This window comes from Zosterops lateralis (genome assembly GCF_965231275.1).
Source record: "Zosterops lateralis genome assembly, chromosome: 27".
Taxonomy (NCBI): Eukaryota; Metazoa; Chordata; class Aves; order Passeriformes; family Zosteropidae; genus Zosterops; species Zosterops lateralis.
In genome coordinates, this window is record NC_139787.1 from 6,041,858 (window position 1) to 6,064,498 (window position 22,641).

Here is a 22,641-nt window from a genome sequence, read left to right on the forward strand (position 1 = left end):
CTAACAGCTGAGAACAATGCACTATGCCACAGACACACAGCAGTGATGGGCCCAGGAATTCCTTGGATAAATACTGCAAGGTCGTTAATAATAATAATAATAATAATAATAATAATACTGGCACATCCAAAACCCCATTCTCCAAACATCTTTGGTAACTTTGCCTAAATGTTCAGATCCTCTCAACATCTCTGTGTCCCGTCAGTGGCAAACAGCAGCTTGGTGGGCAGGTGTGGGTCAGTGTCTGCTGGGCATTCCATAAATAGCCTGTGTAGGTGGGTGCAATGCGCGGGATGAGGGAGGGATGGGGAGAGCTGGTGAGATGCTGGGTTGGCTCAGGGGACTCATTTCCCCAGGAGTAAATCCGTGCAGACACTTTTATGCCGTGAGAGGAGGTGTAGCCACGCAAGTGCCATCCCACGGGCTGGGTGGAAGAAACGGTCCTGCAGGAAGGGCTGGAGGAGGCAGTGGGGGAGCTCCCACTCCTCGTCACCCCAATCATGGATCAACCCCATGGATGGCAGAGAGAAAGCAGGAGATGGGGTTTGCCCATCCCTCGGCACTGTGGCCACAGCTCAACTTACTGGAGTGAATATTAACAGTCCTGAGACAGCCACACACCCCAAACTCGGCCACTGAGTCTCCCATGTAGGGAAAGCAGGAATAGATTCCCAATGAATAATTTACTCCACTTTCTTTTGATTTGCGTTCTGATTGTGCACAGCAGTGGAGGCTCGGAGGGGGAAACATGTTCTGATTAAAGATTTATACTGGGCCTATAATTTTGTTGTTGTTGCTTAAATCTACTTCAAAGTGTGAGTAGCATGGGTGTAAAATAAACACTCTGGAGCAGCCAGGAGCTTTTGGACCATCTCGGGGTGCAAGTGCACACACCAGTGCAAAGCATTTGATTCCACAGATAGAAACTTTGCAGTCTGGAAAGGTGCTCTCCAGGCATACTCCTCATACCAAAAACAGTCAAAAAGAGATTGAAATTATCTCTATTCCCTCAAACTACTGACTCTAGGTTCCTTCTCCTGAGCTGAGACCACATCTTAAAAATTTAAAAATATAAATTTGAGCTTCATTCTTTTACTACTCTTTCACTATTCTTTTACTACTCTTTTTCTATCCTTCTACTGTTCTTTGACCACACAGACAATAGTTTGTGGCTGCAGGGAGTGATTAGACTTGGAGCTGGAAGAGGCTCTAACCAAGGGTCACCCCATACATAGGAGGAACCAAACTTCAGCTTCCACCCTGTTACTGAAACTTGGAAATACAGGCGAGGAAAAGCTCCAGGTCCTTCCCAGGCTGCCAGCTGAGTGAGCAGAGCAAAGGATTTTCTCTTTCTTTCCTCCCTTTTCCCCTGGCTGCCACATCCTCTGGCAAGCAGAGCCACTTCCCAACACAGCCAGAGAGCACCTCCGGTACAAAAGGAGTGTGAGACAAACAAAATCATCCACCATTCCCAAAAGTGTCTTTTTGATAAACCCTCAGTGTTGCCATTCCCAGCTCCAGTTGGCCAGAGAAGAGCTAGAGTTTTGTCCAAGGGGCCTGGCTCCTGCAGCTCCCAGCCCACTCCTTGGAAAAAGCAGATTGCCTGAAATGGTGCTTTCAGCAAAAATGTTTTGTAGGGTATTTTGGGGCTGGCTGGCAGAATTCAGCCAACAGGACACATTGATACAAAGCCCTGCACAGAGAAGCCCCTCAGAGTTGGATGGCTTTGCTCCCACTTTTCAAACTATCTTTTCCCATGACTGGGAAACAAATCTTAGGGAGTGCTGTCAGCCCTGCGATGTCTCCAAATGCAGCCTCAGAAGGGAAGGCAGGGATGGTCCAGGTCCTTGCCTCATTCACACAGGTTGGAAATCTTGCAGGCTGCTGCCATCGTCTCGGTCAGCAAAGAGTCAGGGGATGGTTTGGGTTTTGAGGGAACATAAATCTCAGCTTGTCCCACCTCTTGCCATGGGAAGGGACACCCTCCTTGATCCCAGGCTGCTCCAAGCCCATGTGTCCAACTTGGCTTTGAACACTTCCAGGGATCCAGGGGCAGCCACAGCTTCTATGGGCAGCTTCTTCTGTGTCAGGGTCTCACCATCCTCACAGTCAAGAATTCCTTCCCAATATCCCATCCAAACCTGTCCTCTGGCAGTGGGAAGCCATTCTCCCCTGTCCCATCCTTTCAGGCCCTTGTCCAAAGTCCAGAGCCCCTTTAGGCCCTGAATGTGGCTCTAAGGTATCCCTGGAGCCTTCTCTTTCCAAAGCAGGACACCCCCAGCTCTCCAAGCCTGTCTCCAGAACAGAGGGGCTCTAGCCCTCAGATCAGCTCTGTGGCCTCCTCTGGATTCATTCCAGCAGCTCCACGTCCTTCCGGTGCTTGGGCCACAGAGCTGGAGGCAGCTCTGCAGGGCATCTCACCAGAGAGATGGAACAGAGGGGCAGATTCCCACCTCACCTGCTCACCACAACGCTGTGGATGTGCCCGGCACAGCGCTGGCTTTCTGGGCTGCCAATGCATGTGGTCAGTTCATGCTGAAGATCTCTGTGGTTTTACTCATTCCCAAGGAATTCATTTCAGACTGAGGATCTCCCCAGCCACGCAGCACACGAGACAATGAAAAATGGAGACAGCCGAGGACCTAAACCGCTCCATGCCGCAGCTCCGGGATGGCCCAAAGCCTCGCACCCCCCGAACCCCCATTTCCAGCCACCCTGGCCGCGGCGATTGACAGCTGTCAATCAGCGCCGCGGCGCGCTGCGCTCTGCCGCCACCTGGCGGCCGCTACGGCGAAACGCGCCCACCCCCAGAAAGCGCCTCCCGCTCCTCCGAACCCGGACCGGCTTTGAGAGCATTAAAGGAAATAAAGTACTGGGGCTGAACCCGGGAGGGAAGGGGATCTCCCCCTGCCCTGCATCACTTTTGTGGTGAAAAGGTGATTTTTGCTGGAAGTAACCTCTTGGCCTGGTTTAGTTGAAATCACAGAACCATGGAATATTTAAGGCTGGAAGATGTCTCTGAGGTCATCGAGTCCAACTGTTCCCCCAGCACTGCCAAGGCCACCACTAATGCATGTCCTCAGGTGCCACATCCAAACGTGTGTTAAATCCCTTCAGGAACAGGTACGCCACCACAGCCCTGGGAAGTCTGTACCAGTGCCGGACCGTCCTCTCTGTGAAAGAATTTTCCTATTATCCCACCTATAACTCCTCTGGCACAACTTGAGGCCATTTCCTCTGTTCCTGTCTCTTGCTCCCTGGGAGCAGAGCCCTCACCTGGTTGCCCCCTCCTGCCAGGGAGTTCTGGAGAGTGAGAAAGTTCCCTCCTGAGCCTCTTTTTCTCCAGGATGAGCCTCCCCCGCCTCTCACCCCAGATCTTTCAGGAGCTCCTGGTGCTCCAGCCCCTTCCCCAGCTCTGTTCCGCTCTCTGAACATGCTCCAGCTCCTCAATGTATTTCTTGTCATGAGGGGCCCAAAACTGAATTCAGGACTTGGAGTGAGGCTCCCATGATGCAGGTGCTGCTGCCCTTCCTGCAGGTACCAGACTCATCACATTCCCAGGCATATCCTGAATCCAGAGGTACCCAGCCAGGCTGTTGCAACAGGGACCCCACCCCAAAGACACGTCCTCGGATCACACTCACTTGACATTCTCACTGGAAGCCCCATACAAATCCACCTCCAGCTGGAGGAAGGCCCTGTCTAAAGTCCACCCCACATGGTTCTTACTAGGGGATGGTACAATCCCCACCAGGAAAGGCTTTGGGCTGGAAAGGCGGTGCCCGACCTGTAGGGAGGCTGCCAGGACTTGTGGGAGCCACAGCATGGGATGTCTTGGGGTATCTTGGGGTGTCCATCCCAGCCCAAGGACTGCAGGGAGGCACCAGAAACTGGGTGGTGGGAATCACCATCTGCACCAGGGGTATCCCGGGGGAGCCAAAAGCATCCCAGGACAGCCATAACTCTGCCTTTGGGGCAGCCTCTCCACCGAGCCAGGAGTGTCCTGGTCCTCAGCCTGGCTGAATCCTTCAGACATGGGACAGGGATGGGAGACTGGGAACCCCTGAGCAGGACAGCAGGGTCACCCCTGTTCCTTTATCCCTGCAGCTGCTCCAGGTGCCTCCCACTGCCGTGCACCCACATGAGTTCCTGCCTAGGTGGGAGTGGGGACAGCACCATCATCTGCAGCCACTGAGACCAGGTGACACCAGAGCATCCTCACCTCACCAGGACCTGGAGCTGGAGCCCGGAGTGATGCCCTGCTGCACCCTGCCATGCAGAGAGCAGGAAAGAAAGAGCCAGAGGCGTGGAAAATTATCAGAAATGTGTATTTTTTTTTCTTTTTAATAGTAAACCTCTTTACAACAAATATAGTGAAAGAGTTTCCAAACAAAACTCATAAGAATTTCTCATGGTAATTATTATCATCATTTTTTTAATATATTTTTTTCTTATTGTGGAATATACAATAACGCATCACCATACAGCACAAAAAAAGGAATATTGAAAAAACGAAATAGACGTCTCAACCACGTGCTGCAGTCCCTGGGAAGGAGCCACTGATTGTCAAGGGAGCAAGGACAGGAGGGAATGGGGACAGGGAGTGGGGTTGGTGTCCCCAGGGCGTGGGAGGTTCTCGGTCAGGCTAGATCCCGAGCGTGCAAACACTCCAGAGAAAGATGGAATCAGTCAAAGATCCCGGTTAAAACATTACAAGCTCTCGACATAAATCCTCCCTCCCCTCCCACTGCTGCTGCAGGGCTCTCACGGCATCGCCCAGAAAGCTGGACATGGGCAAGGGAACGCCCTGGTTCCTGTGCCCCAGCCGCGGGGCAAGCGCGGCTGCCCCGCGGCTGCCCCGAGCTGCCACTCATGGGCGCCGAATCCCTTGACTCGCACACACACACACACCCACACACACGGGTGGAGGAGCATCAGGGAAAAAAAAAAGAGCTTAAAAATATATATATATTATAGATACAGTTTCTCTCTTTTTTTTTCTTTTTCCCTTTTAAATTGCTTCTCAAAACAATAAATAAAACTCCTCGGGGGAAGTGCATGTCCTGTTTTGTTTCTACCTGTGCATCACCCTGGGGGGAGGATGCAGAGCTGCCTGCGCCGGTACAGACGGGCTGGGCGGGGATATCCAACGAACCATCACACAGAGAAGTTGACCAGGGGCTTTTTTTTTTTTTCTTCTTCTTCTTTTTTTTCCTTTTTTTTTTTCCTTTTTTTTTTTTTTTTTTTTTTTTCTTTTTTTTTTCCTTTTAGTGCATCATTTAAAGGGTCTATTCTATTTTACAAAGGTTTTTGCAGACACCCCAGAGTTTGCTAACACCTACCTGCTTAACTGCGCTATGGGGAACCAGGGGAGCAAAAGGGCTGGGGGAGAACAAGTACCCGACCCGGAGGCCATAGGGAACAGGAGGCGGGAGCAGCAGCTTGGCTACGATGGTCCCCACCTCTTCAACATCTGATTTGCCCGCAAATGCTTGGAAAGAGGCGGGGAAGAGGGGAGTTCACGGCCCAAGGTGGGCTGCTTCACCCCTCGGCCTTGGAGATGCCAGGAGCCCACGGGGACATCCCAGCACCGTCTGACAAGAGCGTTTCCCTGGGGAGAGGATGTCCCTACGGCTCTGAGGTGGGTTCACGCCCGGAGAGCGAGGAGCTGGGCCAGTCTCTACATCTCACTGGCACCAGTACGAAAATCTCACTCTGAAACCCCATGTGAATTGAAGAAATCCCTCACTGTCCCCCAGCACAATGCTGGGGTTTCCCCGTGGCCCGTGGTGGATAAGGGAGGCTGGAGGGAGACCGCAGCTGCCCATCCCCACCCAGTGACGATCGGTCTGGGGATATCATAGAAACCTCAGTTCCCGGAAAACCATCCCAGCCTGTTTGGACACGGTCCTGGCGCAGCCTGAGCCACACCACCCTCTTCTGGCTTAAGCACATTTCAAACAGGCATCGCTCCAGAAAACGGAGCTCGGGAGGAAGAAACTGGGAAATAACTGGGGTTTCCCCTCGCTAGGGAAAAGAGGGGAGCTGGAACGACCCTGTTAACTGCTTCAAGGCGCCTGATTCCTGCCCGGAGCGTAGCAGAGATCCAGAGCATCCCCGCACACCTGGGACCTCCCCATTTCCAAGGCTCACTAAAAGACACTCCTGGGTATTGCTGACCTCTCTGGACTCATGGGGGACACGCCGGCGTGTTGGGAACCCTGTGGAAAAGCAACCCTGGTATGAAACCACTGCCTGGTATGAAGTGGCTGCTCCTGTCCGGGACCCTGGCAGGGTCTGGATCTGGGACATGGAAACTTGAGGAGCAGGGAAGCCTGGGCAGGGGGTGCATGGGAAGAGCCAAGAGGGTTAAACAAGAAATTGCTGTACAACTCGGCCATGTCCAAAGTCAGTATTATTACAATATACTCTGACAAAAATATAATCTCAATTCATATCAATACAACAACAACAACAAAAAAACCCCAAAACAAACAAACAAAAAACAAAAAAACAAAAACCCACAAAAAACAAAAACAAAAACAAAACAAAACAAAAACAAAAACACACACACACACACAAAAAAAAAAAAAAAAAAAAAAAAAAAAAAAAAAAAAAAAAAAAAAAACCACAAAAAAAAAACCACAAAAAAAAAAACCAACCCACAACCACCCAAAACCAGTTTTCTGTACTGTTACCATTGCTAACAGATTGAAACTCACTATTTACAATTACAGTAGCCAGGTAAAACACTACAGGTGAGAGACTAGAGAGAGGAGGGGCAGAAGGACAGAAGGGAGATAAAATCACCAGGGAAAAGGGAAAAATGAAGGAGGAAGGAGGAAAAGGGAAAAATAAAGAAGGAGGAAAAGGTCCTCTTAAATCCCGAGCGTGGCTTCCTGCACTGGACAAGGAAGGGTGATGGATGGAGGTAGTGAAAACATAATACTTGGTTTATGGGTCTGGTTGGGAGTTTTTTGTGGAAAAGAAACAGGAGGAAGGAAAAAAAAATAAAAAAAAAAAAAAAGAGAAAAGTGAAGTGAGAGGGGAAGGTGGAATAAAAGGATGAACATGGGAAAGAGAAGCCAGAGCAAACCTTCAGCTGAAGCCCACTGTTAGAGACTCTCCCACAGCCCAGAGAGAGGTGGATGGGGGTGAATTTTCAACCATTTGGGTGGTGAAAATCCCCAAAACATCCCCAAATTGTGCCCCCAGAAGGATGGGAAGCAGGATGCGGCACCTAGGATGGCAGACCTAAGGAGTGGCTGGGAAGATGCTCCTGCCCCACCTGATGGATGCTCTCTCTATGAGGGTGGAGGGGACCCCCAGAGCACCAAGTGCCCCTCACCCCCAGCTGAGGTCTTGGCTGGCAGCAGCAGTTCACAGCCTTTTCACCATAACTGGTGACAAACATCCCAATTTGCACCCAAAGTGATGGGGGGAATCCCCTAACCAAGCAATACAAGGGGAGGAAAAAGTGTAGGAGGTGAAATTTTCAAGGAAAAGGTGGGGCTTTTTGTAAATTTGCTTTTGGTTTGCTGAAATTATTCTAGAGGAAGAGGGAAGTGAAAAAGAGGGAAGGAAAAGGAAACAAATTCTTCCTCTTCACCCCACCTTCCCCCAGGCCCACACGTGGCCTGTTGCCACCAGCTCTGGATTTAACACTTCCACCGCCTTCAGACCCCAACCGTGGCAGTGGCCTCAAACACACAACAGCAACAAACCCCTTCCCTAAGGGACCCCAAGAGACTCCCTGCCACAACCATAACCCTTGTGGGGGCTCAGGTGCCCCTCACACAACCACAACCCACTGCCAGACTCCCCTCAACATCAATTCTCTCACCCAAACATCCAGTACAGCCAGGCTCTTTGCTACCCCCCAAAACAACCCCTTGAGCAGGGAGTCATCCCGTCCCTTCGCTGACCACACGGTACCAGCTGATCACCTCCACAGCCCCCAGAGCAGACAGGACCATCCTCAATGATCCATCACCATCCTCACTGTACCTCAGCAGCTCATCCCAGTATTTTAGGCTCTATGCATCATTTAGGATCCTGCTCCATCCCCAAATCTCCTCCAGGGGTGAGCAGGTGATTTCCCACCCCACCCTTGCCCCTACAGCTGCCAGCAGTAGCATCACCTGAAGCACACCCTGTGAACTCCTTCCTTCCATCCTCCTCCTCCTCTCTGCACCAAACCTCGGCCATCCCGGCACACATCGAGCCTCTCCCGTTCTGTGTCCTGGCAGGGGATGAACCCCTTGCTCTGCTTCTGCCCCCACAACACTGTTCCCCAGCATCAGCCCACCCCAACAGCCCCGGCTGCCGCTGCCAGCAGAAACACCCCAAAAAACAGCTCAGCCAAGCCCTGGGAAAGACCAGCCTTCCCGGGCCGGGGGTCACAGCCCCCCACATCTGCCACCCACCCAGCTCAGCCACCTGGTGCTGGGCACCCCCTGGCACTCTGCGGAGAAGGGAGGGGGCAATGCCGCGGCCCCCACCCCGGCTTACCTGTTGTCTGGTGCGGGCTGGAGGATCCACAGAGAGTTTAGAAGGTAAAGATCAGAAACAGACTTTGGTAAGTAACCACACGTTTAGAAAGGAATATATCAGTTTGGAAACATCTCAGTGCATACTTCTTATATGAAAATATACACAAATGTATTTCATTCTCCAAAAAAGGAACAATTAAAAACAAAAGCAAACTAGCCCAAACACAATATATTAGCTGTTTTTTTTTTCTTTTTTTTTCTTTTTTTCTTGTTGCTGTCATTTTTTAAAATCTTTAACGCTACACTTTGTTCAGGTTACACTTTTTTTGTCTTTTTTTTTTTTTTTGTAAATGTTTTTTTTCTTCATGCATTTTACACCTTTATAGCCTTTGAGAATAAATAAGCTCCATTTTGCTTCCACATCTCTAAAAACTGCAGCATTTTAACTATTGTCATTTAAATCGTGCAATTTTTTTTTGCAACACCCCTTTTTAAAAAATGGAAAAAATATATATATTTTAAAACTAAACCCTATACAACGCAAAAATTCCAAATTAAAAAAAAAATTTACACAATTGTAACTGTCAACAGTACAGATGAGCACAAGAAATAAAATTAGATCAGAAACATATTTATAGAAGCACAAAGGAGGGTGTTGGTTTCTTAGATTGTCATTCTTCTTGTTGTCTTTTGAAAATTAGGAGGAGTTTACCAGATACTACAGTCTGGGGGGAAATAAAGGATAATGACCCGGACAAAAAAAATAGAATATAATAATAAAATAACCCCAAGCCCCCAAAAAATAAAGACCCCGACAAACAGCCCCCAAAACCCTTTCACTGCGATGTGAAGCCAATGTCGTGTTTGACCCAGGGCATTCCCGCCTCCCCACGAGCTGTACTTGCCCGTGGCACCAGCCCAGGGGTCATCGAGTCCCGCGGCTGCGCAGCTGCAGATCTGCTCTGGCACAGCCTGGCCCGGCCTGGAACGGCGCTGAGCCACTGGCACCTTCCCTGCCAGGCAGATCTAAACTTGCATCTATGTAACCCAAAGCGTTTATGTCTTGGATTTTGTGTTTTCCAGGCTCTCAGCTTCCAGGCAGAAGTGTGAACTTGGGAGCCAGGGCATGAAGTTAATGAGCAAAAATGTTTTTTTGGTTTTTTCCCCCCTCACGGTTGCTTTGCACCAATGGCGTCGAGTGCCTGGAGATCTGCGCTGCTGCGTCCTCACCGGGGTCTCTGGAGCAAGCCGCTCTGCTGGGCCCTCCCACCATGCCGCTCCCAGTGGGGCACACCCTGGTTCGTTGGGTTGAGTTTTTTTTTTGTGAAGAAAAAAAAAATAAAGTACAAAAGAGAGCGATGAGACGTCATTATCCCACCTAATTTCCAAAGCAAGGCCGTGCAAAGAGCTCAGGCGTGCATCTGGTACATCCAGCATCGCCAGGTCAGGGCGTCAGCATGGGCGAGGAAGACCACGGTCCGCAGCATTTCTCCCGCTATCCCAAAGGACTAACAGAGATGGAGGGAGATCCGCTTCTGCTGCCAGTGCCACACCAGCATTCTGGAGGTGAGATCTGAGCATGTCCCTGGCACAAGGTGGTACCTATTGGGTTTGGCTTGGGGAGGGGACACAGGGGCGTTTAACTGCACAAAATCTGCCAGGGGTCCTTTCCACCACCACGAGGCTGCCCTTGCCTACCCAAGGCCTTTCCAGAGCATGAGAACAGGAGAGGGAATTCCAAATTTATCATTGAAAAAGAATAAAACCATCATTTGGAAAAACCTTTGTGGCAGGAATTTGGTATTTCAAGGTCTGGAGAGGGGGTTTTGTATGGTACATGCCTTGATCCACAAGCAGGGATGCTGGTGAGGAGTGGGTACCCAGAACGCCAACACTGCTGAGCATCCACCACCCTGAACTCTCTGCTGGGTCTCCACACACAAGCAGCTACTAATTTTCACCCAGTTTCTGAAGGATTTCCTCTCCTCCTCCAACCACTCCTTTTAGGCCGCCCTATTCATTTTACAATAATCATCAGCTTTTTTTGTCTTGTTTCTCCAATCAAGAATTTCGTGATAAATGTTTGGTTGGGGAAAGTTTAGAAAACTCCATAAATTTGCTTCTGGTTTGCCCTAATCCAGGGATGTTTTTATGCCATCTCTCATTCTGAGGCTGAGCTGGCTGCTGGCACCTGGCAGAGCGATCCAGGAGGGGGATAAACCCCACTGTGACTCAGCTTCCATCCCTTTGCTCTGTCTCAGGGTAGAGCCAAACCCAAGGCCATGCTCAGCTTCTCCACAGGCCCCCAAGGCCAGCCAAGCTCTAGCTGGAGATGGCATCCAAAGGTAGCATCCAGGCAGGTTTTGTGCCAGTTTGGGACCAAGGCCCCAGGGATGAGTGGGGCTGGGGTGTCCCTACACAGGGTGACAGGGCAGCAGGCTGGGAGGGGGACAGGGGACCAGCATCCCTGAGGAGAGTGCCTGCAGGGAGAAAGCCCATCCCAAATGGCTATGCCAGCCAGGAACGATCCCTTCCCCTCCAAACCCTCAAACCATGAGCAGGTTGATGCATTTTGGGATCAGGGTGATGACACCCATCCCTGGGAAACTGCCAGAGCAAGTGGCAACGTGAGGAATTTCCTCGGTTTTTCCTTTTTCCTTCCACTAAATCACTACTCAAGGCTCAAGCAGATTTTCTGCACAGCTCACTGTCACCTTTTGAGGCCTAGAAACCTTCAGGCAAAATCTCACTAGGATCATTACTTCAGTTGCATCTTTCAGTAAAAGAATAGTTTCTTCCCATTTTCCTGATTCAAAGCTTTGGCCCATGTGCAATGGGAATGCATTTTTAAAATGCTTTTATGGATGCTGTTTGCTAAAATCCACAATTTGCTCTCAAAACCAGCACTAATGCACCCCCGCTCCACACACCTGCTATGCCCAGGTGGAGGTGCGGCATTCCTGGGAAACGGAAACTCCAGTGTTCTGATGACCCTGGTCAGAAATAGGTAAGAAATCTTACCCTGCTCTGGTAAGAAGGATGCTGTCTGCAACCACTTGTCATGCAAACACGATTAAGCCTTAAAAATCTGCCTCTCACTCTCCTGATGCAGCTTTCCAGGATCCAGGAGCCTCAAGCAGGCTGTGGATGTGGCTGCATCCTGTTTCATATTGAAGCTGGGCTCTCTGAGATGCCCTACCCTCCCTTCCCAGCTGGTTTAGGAAAACTGGTGTAGGAAAACGCTTTTGCAGGAAAACCTGTGCCTACCAAAGCCCTTCAAGCTTCCAGAGAGCTGGGTCATGTCTGAACTGCCTCCTCCTGCACATGGACCCAGGAACACCTGGGAATGACCAGGAAAGTGCATTTTGGGGGTGTTCTGTGCCCCGTTTCCCCCTGGAGCCCATCCTGCTGCAGGCGCTCTGCCTTAGGGATACGGTCCCATTTCCCAGGGGGTCTTGCCAGACAGTGGGCACCGAGTGCCCAGCCCGCCCGCCCGCGGGGGAGCATCACCAGGGGCTGCTATTTTTGGTGAGGACATGGATATTCCACTCCAGTCCCCCATTCCCACACACCTGGCCATTCCCGAGCCCGCAGCTGAGGAGCACCGTATGTACTGCATGCGTCGCCTGCTGCGCTAGAATGAATGCCTACAAAATCCTAAAGCTATTTCTCAGGCAGTTTATGATAATTTCCCCCCACCCCAGCCCATCCCCATCACCCGTTTTGCCCACCCCTACCCCGCCCCTCCCAGCCCCTCCCCACGGCCCTGCTGGAGCTCCCAGGGACGGCAGGGACCTGTTATGTGACCCAGGTATCCAACCGCATGCGCTTTACGGAGGGGCTCTCCCCCTCGGGCTCGCTGGTGGGTCGCAGAAGGCCCAGGGATGAGCCAAAATCGGGGCGGGCGGGATCGTCCCGCTCACTGCTGCCTTCGTAGGAGCTGGTGTTGCTGCTGAGGCTGTCGACGGGCGAGCGGCCGGTGGGCTCATGCCGGGGCTGGTGGGGGAAGGTGCTGAGCGGGGTGGCAGTGTTCCTCTCTCGATTGGGCGAGACGGGCTCCGACTTGATGCTGATGTTGGGGTTGGTGTTGACAGTCAAAGTGGTGGTGTGGGACAAGTGACTCCCTTGTCTGGGCATCCAGAAGGTGGGGGAAAGAGGTTGGGAGAGGAGGAGAAGAAGAGGAGCAGAAGGGAAGGAAGGGGGAGAAAAAGATGGAGGAGGAGATAATGGGGAATCTCTCATTATCTTTTTGGAAGCCTTTTACCCTCCGGTGCACAGAATTCAGAACCTGCACACACTACAGCCAAATGAACCCATGATGATAAACCTGGATTAGATAATTAATCTGGATTCACAAGCAGAATTATGACTTCAGAATCAGAATTGTGACTCCAGAATTCATAATCCAGGAAAGTCACCAGGACACATCACTACTGAGCTGGGATCAGACCCATCTGGGTGGTGGGCAGCATCTCTTCTCCCCCAGCATCCTGTGATCCAGCCCCAGTACCACCCACTGTCCCTCAGCAGTGACCCAAATGCACGGAGAACAGGGACAGGCTGTGACACCCCTGTCCCATGGGTGTCCCTATGGCTCTGCCTCAGCATCCCTGTAGGCAGCACAGATCCAGCACAGGGCTCAGCCAGGTGGTTTTGCTCAAAACTGGGAACATCCTCAAGCGCTACTACAACACAAAATTTTGCCCAGGTTTTCCACACATCCTATGGCCCCACTAGTGCAGCAGGCCCAGGCAGCTACTGAGGAAGCTGCTGCCTGCCCTCCCTGTAAAACATGCACCAGGCAGTGAGGAAACACTAAGCTCCTATGCAAATACCTGGTCCATCCACCCACTCCTCCATCCATTCCTCCACCCATCCATCTATCCCACCCCTTCATCTGTCCATCTATCCTTGTAGCCCTCTATTCATCCCCCCCTCATCTCCCCATGCATCTCTCCATCCATCCATCCATCCATCCATCCATCCATCCATCCAGCACTTCATGGTGGAAATGTCAGTGTTTTTGACTCAGTGGCTGGGACAGTCATTTACCCCCCTCTTCAATTCCTGCTTCTCTTTGTCTCATGATCTCAATGTGATTATGGGCAAGTGGCTTCAATCTTTTTTTTTTTTTTGACTGCATAATTCAGTGTGTGGATGCTTTATTCCGAATTAAAAGCAGATCCCCTTCAAGAATCCTGCTCTAAGATGCAGGATTTTATATTTTCTGTGCTGGAGAAAAGCAGTCTCTTTGCAATACTAAAAGTCACCTTCTTCTATACCAGCAGGGCACAATTCCAGGCACCTTATCCTGCACTGTCCATCCCATCTAACACTGCCTCTGGTTGATTCTCAGCTCCCCCCAGGTGAGTGCAGGGATCAGTCCTACTGTGGACAGGCAGCAGGACAAGACTCTCAGAGAATCCTCAAGTACCCTGATCTCAGCCAGGGACCCTGGGTCACTCCTACAGTGACAGGGACAGGACTCCCTAAAGTTCGCAAGCCAGCTGTGCTGGGTCCTCCTGCAACTGTGCATGGGCACACAGCTCCTGCCCTGCAGGAACACAGCATGGACCCACCAGGGCCTGATACTGGGAGTCTGGAGAACCCAGAGGGCAGTCACGGCTGGGGCTCTGGAGGTTTGGGACCCTCAGAAAAATTCCCCATTTCCCTCTTGTGTCACTCACATTAAGTTTCCTAGTGACACCGGGACCAGGTGCTGCTGCTGCTGTGGCTGTGGCTGCTGTGGCTGTTGCTGCTGCTGTTGCTGTTGTTGCTGTTGCTGCTGTTGCTGCTGTTGTTGCTGTTGCTGCTGCTGCTGCTGTTGCTGCTGCTGCTGCTGCCAGGCAGAGATGTTGCCAAGGGACAGCCCTCCAGGTGAGCTGAACGCCGGCAGCGAGGATAGCTCAGCACTTGTCAGCTGATAATCTGGAAGGGAAGATTCAATGTTTCATTGAATGTGGTCATTTCAATGTTAAACCTGCCCCCCCATGGCCCGGAGCACTGAGGGAGGATGGAGACCCACATAGGACACAAATACACAATGTATGGAATGTCGGCTCATTTAGCACAGGGATGCTGGCCAGAAGACACAAACTAGTGTGTGTGGAATGGCTTGTGTTGGAGTCACAGAATCAATTAGGTTGGAAAAGATCTCTGAGATCCAGTCCAACCTATGACTAAACACTACATCAACTAAGTGCCACCAGAGGGACATTTAAAGGCCATCTAGTCCAACATGCAGAGACACTTTCCACTATCCCAGGCTCCTCCAAGCCCTGTTCAACCTGGCCTTGGACACTTCCAGGAATGGGGCAGTCACAGCTTCTCTGGGCAACTTGTGGTAGCACCTCACCACCTTCAGTGTAAACATTTTCTCCTTATATCCAGTTGTCTTCCACCCTCAAGGCATGAGCTGCTGTCAGGACCTCCACCCTCCACACCCCTCAACACCCACCAGTGACCCTGCCCCCAGGCACAGCAGTGGCCACAGTGGCCTCATGATGCAGCTGTGTTTGGCTCCCACCAGGAAGGGCCATGAGCATGTGAGACTGCCAGAGCCACCTCCAGCCAGGTGTACAGAGCACAGACACATTTCCTCCCGGGGCAGTGAACCCTGGCAGCTGACACCCACTTCTACCTGGGGCACCCCCACCTACACCTGGGGAATCCCCACCTGTACCTGGGGCAACCCCACCTGTGCCTGGGGTATTCCCACCTGTGCCTGCGGCATCCCCACCTGTAACTGGGGCATCCCCACCTGTGCCTGGGGCGCACCTGGGACAGCCCCACCCACGCCCGGGACAGCCCCACGCGCACAGCGCCCCGGGTGGCAGCAGGGGGCGCTCCCCACCCGCCATGAGGACAAGTAACTGCCACCGTGTCCCCCCTCCACGGGAACCCCACACCCTGAGACTCCCTCCCTCACAGCAGCCACTGTTCCCACCCCCTCCATGGTCACCTCACGTCCCGGTACTCTCGCGCCCCCCACCCTCCTCCCCCCCGCTACTTGCAGGGCAATGCCTTTCCCATGCAGAACCTCAGAAGCATCAAAAATCCCAGTGGGGCACCTCACACCAGGTGTGAATTTCACAAAGGGTGTGAATGCTGGTGCATAAAGCCAGGGAGGAAAGTGCTGCTCCTTCAGGAGATGGTCAAACCTTGGCCAGCCATGTCAGCCTGACAGATACCCAACAAACCCTCCTGGCACCCTCTCTTCCCCCTTTCTTCTCTCTAATTTTGGGTGCCTTGTGGTTTCAGCTGTCCCCACCCCAGCAGCACACACAGAGGTGGCTGTGCTGGTGCTGAACTGCTGCCAACACTAGTGGCGGATCCCCAGCACACCCCACCCAATACCCTGGCAGTTGGTTCCCTGCTCCACACCATCCACCACTCCCTGCACCAGCTGTTCTGGTTTGGGAGCTCCTGACACTCACTGGTGGTGGTGGCTGCTCCTGCAGCCCTCACCACGACCTGAGCTGGAGCCGCCTCAGATCACATAGCTGGGAATGGTCAGGTTTGACATCCAGTGGCGAAGCCAGTGCAGGAAAGGGCACATAACTCTGGCCAGAGGGCAGCTCAGCACAACTGCACCAGCCTGAAATCCAGGCAATATCCACCCAATTAACAGGTGAGTCCTGGGAAGGACTAGTGGCAATGCTCCAGGCTAGAAGTTTGCTCAGGGCATCTGCACCCCTCCACCACCCATACAGTGATCACCTCTGCAGCATCACAGAATCATAGAATTATTTAGGTTGGAAAGGCTGTCCATCAAGACCATCAAGTTCAATTGCTCCCTCAACACTGCCAAGGTCACCGCTAGCCTGTCTCCAGGGGTCACAGCTACATGTCTGTTAAATCCCTCCAGGCATGGTGACACCATCACTACCCCAGTCTGTCCCAAAGCCTGAACACCTTTTCCACATAGAATTTTTCCCTAATATCCCACCTAAACCTCCCCTGGCACAACGTGGGGCCGTTTCCTCTTGTCCTGTCCTTTGTTACCTGGGAGCAGAGTCCAACCCCCACCTGGCTGCCCCTCCTGTCAGGGAGTTATAGAGTGAGAAAGTCACTTCTGAGCCTCCCTTTCTCCAGGATGAACGCCCTCAGCTCCTTATGCTCCAGACCCTTCACAAATCAAGACAATTCCTCTTCAATTAACAGGGCAGCTCTGGTAGAACTGCTAGGTTCAGAGTTTGCTCCCTACAGCAGTGCCCCCCATGCTCACCCCCACAGCAAACACCTCAGCACAGACACCACTGGGACTTGGGCAGGAACACAGCTCTACCCATGGTCAGCCGTGAGAAAAAATAACTACAGAGAGCTGAAATTCAGGCCCCTCCGCCCTGAGCAGCAGCACAGGGCTCAATTAAATACTATTTTGGGGACTCTGGCTGTGCCCGGCCTGGCTGGTAAACCGCATGGTCACGCAGGGAGAGGAGCCTCATCACACACATCTTTGGGGCTACACCTAGTAATTAGGAGAGGGAGTTCCCAACATGCCAGTTCTGGGCTCTTCCAGACAAGCAGCTTTTTACATTTTTGCAAACTTTTCTCTGAGCCAGAACAAGTTACACAGGCAGCCAGCAAGTCCTCAAAGTCTTGGTGGAGGTCTGACAGGTGGCAGATGAACAACCCTTCTGCTTAGGCAAGTGCACTGCCACTGTCGCCTCAGGCTGATTTCAATCCACCATCCCAAATCAGATGTGCCTATGAGCAGGCTGGTTTGCATTCTTCCCAAACTTTTGGTGCTTGTTGTCATTATTACAACATCCCTTCAGCTCTGAGAGCCTGGAGATGGGTGTAGCCATAATTAGCCTCCACTTGCACAGTCCAATGGGCTACATCAGCCTTCACAGCCCTTCTGGCTATGACAATGAGTTCACACCACTTATGAGTTTCCCCTTGATTTTAATCCTGTGGAACCCTTGGACTCAACCACATCTTGCAGCGGCAAGTTCCATGAGCATCACTGCAGCTGCTGGGGGAGCACCAGGCATGTGCCTGCAGCAGCACATTTCCCTCTCATGTTAACTGACCCACCTGACAGCTCTGCCCCAGCCATGTCTTACCTGTGTTAGAGCTCTGCCCGAGCCATGTCTTACCTGTGTTGTATGCTGTGGGCATGGCTGAGAAGGGCAGCCCCTGCGTCAGCAAACTCGGAGTCGCCACGGAAACAACTGGTGTGGTCAGAGAGTGAGTTGCTTGAGAGACACCCAATCGCTGTGTGTTTTGCTGTGGGAGCAAACAGGGAGGCAGTTAAAACCCAGATGGTTGGACTCGGTAGTTTCCATGGGCTGTGTCCCCACCAGGCCCTCTGGGCATGCACTGGGGCTGAGAGTGGAGACCATGGGACAAGCAGGATTGATCCTCTGGCCACTCCATGCTGCAAAAAAGCAAAGTATAAACCACACCAGCCACTGACACTCTGGACTTTGCGATACTCATCTGGAGGTCACAGCCTTGAGTCCCCTTCCTGCCCAGGGCTGGGCTTCACCTACTAGCACCACCCATGTCCCTGTGTGCATGGAGAGGGAATATCAGCAGGATGCCTCAGACAATTCTTCACTGCTTTCCAGAGGTTGCATGTGAGGCATGCTGAGCTTCCAAGAAATGACAAAGGGACCAAAGCAAACCAAGACGAACCAAGGCAGCACAAAGCTGACATCTCCCTGCAGCTCTGGTGGTCAAGAACAAGCCTCTGCCTCAAGGGAAGCTGAGGACACTAAGCACTGGCCTCAGGATTTCAAAGGGACTCTGGCATCCCTAAACTCGAAGTCCAGTACTCAGCAATCTGCTGGCTCGGTGCCCTCACAAGGTTTTGGTGACTCAGGCACTAGCAGGTCCACTGTGGAAAAATTCTGCCCTTGGACCAGTGCACCCCAAACGCCTCCCATGGTTTTCCAGGCAGTTACATGGGCGGATCTAAAGGTCAGATTCAGGCCTGTTTACAGGGCAGATAATCTAGGCTGTCTCTGCTGATCTGATTTAAATCAGACTCAAGAAGCTTGACTCTAATCCGCAGCACCCCAGTACATGTCACCCTGTGAAGACTGGGGCAATGCCCAGCTTAAATCATGCCTGGCACGAGGCTGGCTGGGACAGTGAGCAGCCTTCCTGTGGAACTGAGGGCTCCCAGGGCCTTGCATAGACTCTGCAGTGCTTCCCCATGGCCAGGGAGACTCTCCTGGGACAAGGCTGGAGGCTAAAATCCTGCCCTGGCCACCTCCAGAGGGTAACAGCACCTGGCTGTGTAGGATTTGTTCACCCTGCGCCCACACACCGCAGGTCCCTCCTGTGGCCCAGGGAAGGCGATTACCAGGGCTCTAATTGCTAAAGCTGTGGGGGGCTGTAGGAGTGGGTTTTCCTGGCACGAATCCTGCTGGCAGCCACCTTTGGCTTTGCCCACTGCTATGGGTTAAGGACATGGCAAGAAATGTCTTCACAGAAGGCAAGACACGGCCCTGTCCCTGTCCTGCCCACACAAGACTCTGAGCCAGCCCAGTGGGATGCAGCCCCCACAGCCCCATCCCTTCTGCCCCTCTCTCCAGGGCTTTGTGCCTTTCCTGGGAGAGCACAGGCACATGAATGAGTGTGGCCGTGCCACAGGCTTTGCCTTGTGGGACACCAGCTGGGCAGGGTGTGCCAGCCTCAGGAACCTCCTTGACACCACAAGGTGAGTGTGGGAATGTCAGCACCAGCTACACTGAGGGAAGCACCTCGATTTTCACCACAATCCATGCAGGGAGGACGTGTGCAAGCTGCCCCCCACATCGTGCTACTCACACCCCATGCCCACAGACAACGCTCCCAGTTGCCATTCCAGTTGGTAACACACCATGCAGCATGCTCCCAGGGAATGGATCCAGTGAATGGACCCTGCTGCCCCTGGCATGTTAGGAGTGTGGAGAGACACAGGGCAACGCCTCTCTGAACCCTCTAAGGGAGGAGAGCACGCTCAGAGCTGCAGGAACAGCGCCAAGGGTGGCAGGGCTGGGGCTGCGGGCAGTGGGGACACAGCAGAGGGGCTGCTGCCTGGAAAGAGGTGGGAGCTGCCATTTGGAGAGAGGATCTGGTGTGTAGGTTGAGCAATATGGAGGCAGCAAATCTGGGGAGAAGGTTAGCGGAGCAGGGGGGCATCTGCACCAGGCAGGAAAGATCTGCAGGGACAACACTCTGCAGTCCACTTCCCAATCCAGCAGTGCCAAGGTCCCTGTCCCACCCTGCCCACATTTCATCAGCCTCCACCCCTCTGCTGCCACCTTGGTTGGGGCGAGGGTATTTTTCACTTCAGGCAAAAACCCACCAGGTTAATTCAGACCAACAATTAAAACTGCAAATGCCAGTGGATTTTTTGTAGTGCATAGCCAGGGAATGCCCCAGGCAGTGGGATCAGGAATGAACAGACAGGGAGGTGGGGAGTCACTGGTCTCCCTCCACACATGGGGAAACTGAGGCCCAGAGATGCTGGAAGGGGGCCACTAAGCATGAAGGGTTTGGGGACACGAAGAGCAGCAGAATTCATGTCTGCCCAAGCTCTGGTCCATCCTTGCCCTGGCTAAGAGTGTCTCCATGCAGGCTGCCAGAAGGATTAGCTTTCTCCTGTGTTTTTGGAGAGCTTTTCCCTGGCTGTACAACCTGCATCCTGCAGCAGCTCTTGCCCTTCCCTGGCTGCACTGACCTGTCTCCCATCTGCCCTGCACCAGAATAGCAATGGAGCAGAGTGAATCCTTGCCACAAACAAGGTGGCATTCACTTTGCTGGCAGGGAAGAGGAAAAAAAGCCATAAAAATAACACAGAAAACTGCCCCATGCACAAGCGAGGTTTAGGGAGTGCACTAGCCAGCCAGTGGATTTACACAGGCTTTAAATAATATCTTTAATATGGGAAGAGCCTGATTTACTCCCTGTCTCTCATGTGTTGGCAATGGGCCAGGTCTTCCTGTGCTGTAGCTGTGGTTGCTCCAGCGAAGCCCCATGGGCAGGTCCAGGGCAGTGGCTGTGCTCAGTCCAGCTCCACAGTCCCCAAAAGGACCCTGGCTGATCTCCCCAGGGGGACCAACACAGCAATTTTGGCCTTGGTGGAGAAACAGGCGCTTTGCAGCTCATGTCAGCTCCTTCTTTTCCATAGGGAACCTGGTTTTCCTAAAAGCATGTTTTTCTTGGGATTTATTTTCTGCAGCAGGATTGGATATAACGCTGGTGTCCACATCTCGCTGCATTTCCAACGCAAGGGAGCCAGTGTCCACCCTCTCTGTGTGCCCCATGCCTCACCAAGCCAGGGCAGGACCAAGGGGACAAGCAGCCCATGTCCCACCATACTGCCATGCACGCTCAGCGGGGAACTCACCAGAGCCAAGTGGTCCTCAGTCTGTCCGTGGGAGAACAGGGAGAGAACCGAGAGGCACTGTTAACTCATGCACCCTATCCCCACCGCGACTGCGCCCACTGGCACCACACCCTAGCCTCCATGGGGCACATACAGGTTAGAGTGGTGCCTGGTACAAGGTTTGCACCATCCAGGATGGTGCAGGCGGGAATCCAAGCCTTCCTTCTCCGATCTCCCCTCCAGCATGGCCCCAGCCAGCTCCCACCACTACAGCACCAAATTCCCCTGCGGCCTCTGTCCACTGGCAGGGGACCCACTCCCAGCCCACATGGTGTCCCAGCAGACCTGGGGGCACTCACCAGGTGATGCATCAGCCCCTTCCCGCTCTGAGAGGTGATCACGCGCAGGTCTGGCTTGCGGCTGTTGGCGGCAAGCTGCGTGCTGTGCGAGGGTGGCGGCGGGGACTTGGCTGGGATGATCTTGCCCAGGCTGCTGCCATTGGACACGGGAAGGAGACCTGGAGAGGCTCTGGCACTGACGTAGCCGTTTCCTGCAGGAACATGGATGACAGAGAGGAAGGAGGTGAAGGCATGGCGTTGGTTGGATGCACGGCAGTGGTGAACACATGTAATGGTGAACATGGGGCAACAGTGAATTCATGGCGATGAATATATGGCGATGGTGAATGCACAGCTGTGGTAAACATGTGCACGGTGAGTGGTGCCGCAGGGAGGTTCCATGAGTGCTCCTGCTTGTGGGAGAGCAGCATCACATCCCCCCAGGCTCCCCAAAACCCTCCTGCACCCCAGCAGGCTCACTGCCTGTGGGGTGAAGCCAGGACAGACAGCAGACCCAAGCCCACAGCACTCAGGGCAGCTCCTCAACCTGCAGGGAGACTCCCCCTTGTTCCTGCAGTAACACCCAGCAAATCTCAGAGCCTGGTCTGCAGCCAGGCTCTTTCCATGCTTTGGCCAGGCACTGCAGCCCTGCCAAGATGGGTAATTACTGGCACATTCACTTTTAAGGTCTCTTTATGGTACCGGGGCAGCGAAAAGGGGCTGTGGCAGAGTGAGGACTCAGTTCACTGCCCCTTTGAAGATCTAAGGTTCCCTCCTTCTCCTCCTGCTGCCCCACTTAAAGATTTTATGTGCAAAGAGAGGGGAAAAAAATGAAAAAAGGAAAGGAAGAAAAAAAAAAAAAGGAAAAGATTTGATGAACATCAGGAAAGGAATAAATTGGATCAGATTACTGTTCTGATGAGGGTTGGTTTTTTTTTCATGAATAGGCCCCAAAGATAGAAAGGCGTTCAGCAATCACCAGGATTCAGCCCTCATATTCATTGCACGTTAGACCAGGAAAATAGGTCGCTGATTGCATTATTAATCACATCTACCATTGCGCTGCATCTGCATTTCAGCAGGCGGCTGGTGGCAGTGATGCCGCAGCCACAGCGTGTGGGGGCCAAGTGCCAGCCACTGCCTCCCTAGAGCTGTCCCAAGCTGGACATAGCCAGGATGGGCTGAACCTGGCACAGGGGGTGGCCATGCTGCCTGGGAGCCACAGCTCTGATCCCACAGATGGCACTGGGGATGGGAGGTCCTGCCTCAGGGTGCCTGGGAGCCGCCATCAGGGACACTCATGGTTGCCAGGCTGCTGCAGGCTGGCAACTGTGGCATCCATGTCCCTGATGGAGGGAGAGGACCAGCCCTTCTGTCCTCAGCGAGGTATCTTCCCAATCCCAAATCACCGTGCAAAAGGCATGTGCCTGGTGCCTCAGGCCCTGGCACCTACGTGCACCATGAGCTGCTGCTTTCCGGCTCA

At 52.8% G+C, this 22,641-nt stretch overlaps 1 protein-coding gene across 9 annotated transcripts in view; it reads right to left on the minus strand.

The window, feature by feature from the left end:
- Positions 1–4,253: 4,253 nt before the first annotated feature.
- MEF2D (myocyte enhancer factor 2D) overlaps positions 4,254–22,641 on the minus strand; it is an 86,760-nt gene continuing 68,372 nt past the window's right edge. For 8 of the 9 annotated variants that reach the window (XM_083878951.1, XM_083878950.1, XM_083878949.1 and 5 more), the window contains 5 exons: positions 21,180–21,370; positions 20,842–20,862; positions 17,597–17,726; positions 14,180–14,420; positions 4,254–12,621 (listed from right to left, as the gene is read on the minus strand). In XM_083878951.1, coding sequence (XP_083735077.1) covers positions 12,291–12,621; positions 14,180–14,420; positions 17,597–17,726; positions 20,842–20,862; positions 21,180–21,370 — 914 coding nt within the window. In that variant the 3' untranslated portion in view covers positions 4,254–12,290. The remainder of the gene's footprint in view (positions 12,622–14,179; positions 14,421–17,596; positions 17,727–20,841; positions 20,863–21,179; positions 21,371–22,641) is intronic. The other variant, XM_083878957.1, reaches the window with a different exon arrangement.